This window comes from Miscanthus floridulus, chromosome 13 (assembly GCF_019320115.1).
Source record: "Miscanthus floridulus cultivar M001 chromosome 13, ASM1932011v1, whole genome shotgun sequence".
Lineage (NCBI taxonomy): Eukaryota > Viridiplantae > Streptophyta > Magnoliopsida > Poales > Poaceae > Miscanthus > Miscanthus floridulus.
Window position 1 is genome coordinate 12,796,881 of NC_089592.1, and position 2,049 is coordinate 12,798,929.

Consider the following 2,049-nt stretch of genomic DNA (forward strand, 5'->3'; position numbering starts at 1 on the left):
TCTGCCTCCAGCCATAGGTCATAGTAAATACGGATTAATGAAGGCTATTGCTTTGCCTGCCTTCGTAAATCTATATTAAAATAAACAAAAGAAAAAGAAAAAGCCCGCATGAGCTTGGATTTGGGCCTCGCTCCACCACCCTCAATCTGCTCGCCACAACGTGACCGCCGTTGATCCACCGCCCGAGCTCCAGCTGCCGCCCTAGTGCTGCCGCCTAGATCCGGGCACCGGGAGCGCCGCCGGAAGGACAGAGCTGAGCGGGGAGGAGGAGGGAGAAGGAGGGGGTCAGATCCACCGCCAGGGACGAGGGGGCTAGATCCGCCGCTGGTGCGGAGGTGGGGGCCAGATCCGCCAGTGTAGAGGAGGGGGCTAGAATCACCGTTGGGGAGGAGGAGTGGGTCAGATTGGCCGCCGGTGTGGAGGAGGGGGCCAGATCCACCGTCGGGGAAGAGGAGAGTGCCGGATCCACCGCCGGCGAGGAGGAGATGGTCTGAATTTGCCGCTGGGGAGGAGGAGGGGGCCGATCCGCCGCCGCCACCGGTGAAGACGAGTACAGAGGGTGCGCTGATGAGGGGAGGGACGCCATCGCTAGATCTGGGCCCTGGCCACCATGTGGGCGACAGAACCACCCAATTTATACAAGATCAAGTACGGCTGTCCCCGTTTAACACGTTGATGCGCATATACTTTGACTTATATAAACCCAGTAGTCCGCCGAGTGTCACGTAGGACCTCGGTAAATCCACATCACAACCAAGACCATAATAGATTAAGCAAATGCACATCACATACACGAAGTTGTAGCAGAAATAATTTTTACAATTAAGTTCACAAATAATAATATGTTGCCAAGTTTACAAATATGATAGCTAAAACAACATAGATTTAAAATGGCTACAATAACATAAGTTTCAAATACATTGCTAGCATAAGTAACATCCTCCAATAATAGCATATAGACGAGAAATAAATATAGAGTCACCGAGCCCACCGGCGGTTAGCCACCATCTTCCGTGGGCCGAGAACTTCACCTGCAACATGGTGGGATAAAATCCTAAGTACTCAAATGTACACAGCTAGACATACCCGACATGAGAGAAATAAAAAGACTCTCAAAGATATGCAAGGCTTATTTAATAGAGCTGGTTGGATAGCATAACTTTGTAAAAAAGAGCATCACTATCATGAGTCCTTACTTTCAATCTTTTAGTCAATATTTTAGCATCAAATTTAGTGAAGCTTATTATGGCTAACTTTGCACCTATTCTAAAGCAATCACTTGATTAATAAGCATCACAATAGTAACCATATCCAGTTTATCATATAATTATCATAACCATCATGTTCCATCCAGTATTACTACGATGAGGAAGCTCAGTCAAGTTTTTCACTATCTAGGAGAGATAGCGATTCGAATTGATTGCAACCAGTTCGGTAGAAATCCTAACACAAACCCATACTTCCCCCATCGGGATCGCGTCGGGTCACCTTTGGTACAACTCAGGACTCAACTTCGCGGGTTCGATCAGCGCCGCACCTTCAGGGACTGACCAGCTGCCAGGACGCTTAGGCCCAGCCTACCCTTGGGTTCACATCTGGCTCCCTGCACATCCTTACTACCTCTAGTGTGCGCACTTAGATAGAACACACCAAGAAACAGATCTGCACAAACAATGATAAAAAACTGACATCAACTTCAGATATGCATATCTGGAGTTCTAATCATCCAACAAATATGATTCTTAACTTTATGGAAAGCTTATTAAGTTATTTATAACTTTATGATTATCATATTAAGATAATTTTGTAGCTAACAAGGTTAAACAACCCAATGAAGACATCTCTGTTCAGATTTGGACAGAACCTGCCATTCCACTTTGAACAGCTATAACCGGAGTTCTAGGCCAGCAAAAGTGGTGCTCTTAGATATTTTGGAAAGCTTAACAAAAACACTGCAACTCTTCTATTATCACTAATATATGATTCCATGTTTAAATAATCCAAACAATATAATCATTCAGATCTGTTCGGAGCTCATGCAAAAGCTAA

General features: G+C 45.5%; 1 protein-coding gene across 1 annotated transcript; it reads right to left on the minus strand.

The window, feature by feature from the left end:
• Positions 1-214: 214 nt before the first annotated feature.
• Positions 215-586, minus strand: LOC136499469 (pectinesterase inhibitor 10-like). The gene has a single exon (XM_066495111.1). It carries the CDS (start codon positions 584-586, stop codon positions 215-217), a length of 372 nt encoding a protein of 123 aa, XP_066351208.1.
• Positions 587-2,049: the final 1,463 nt, after the last annotated feature.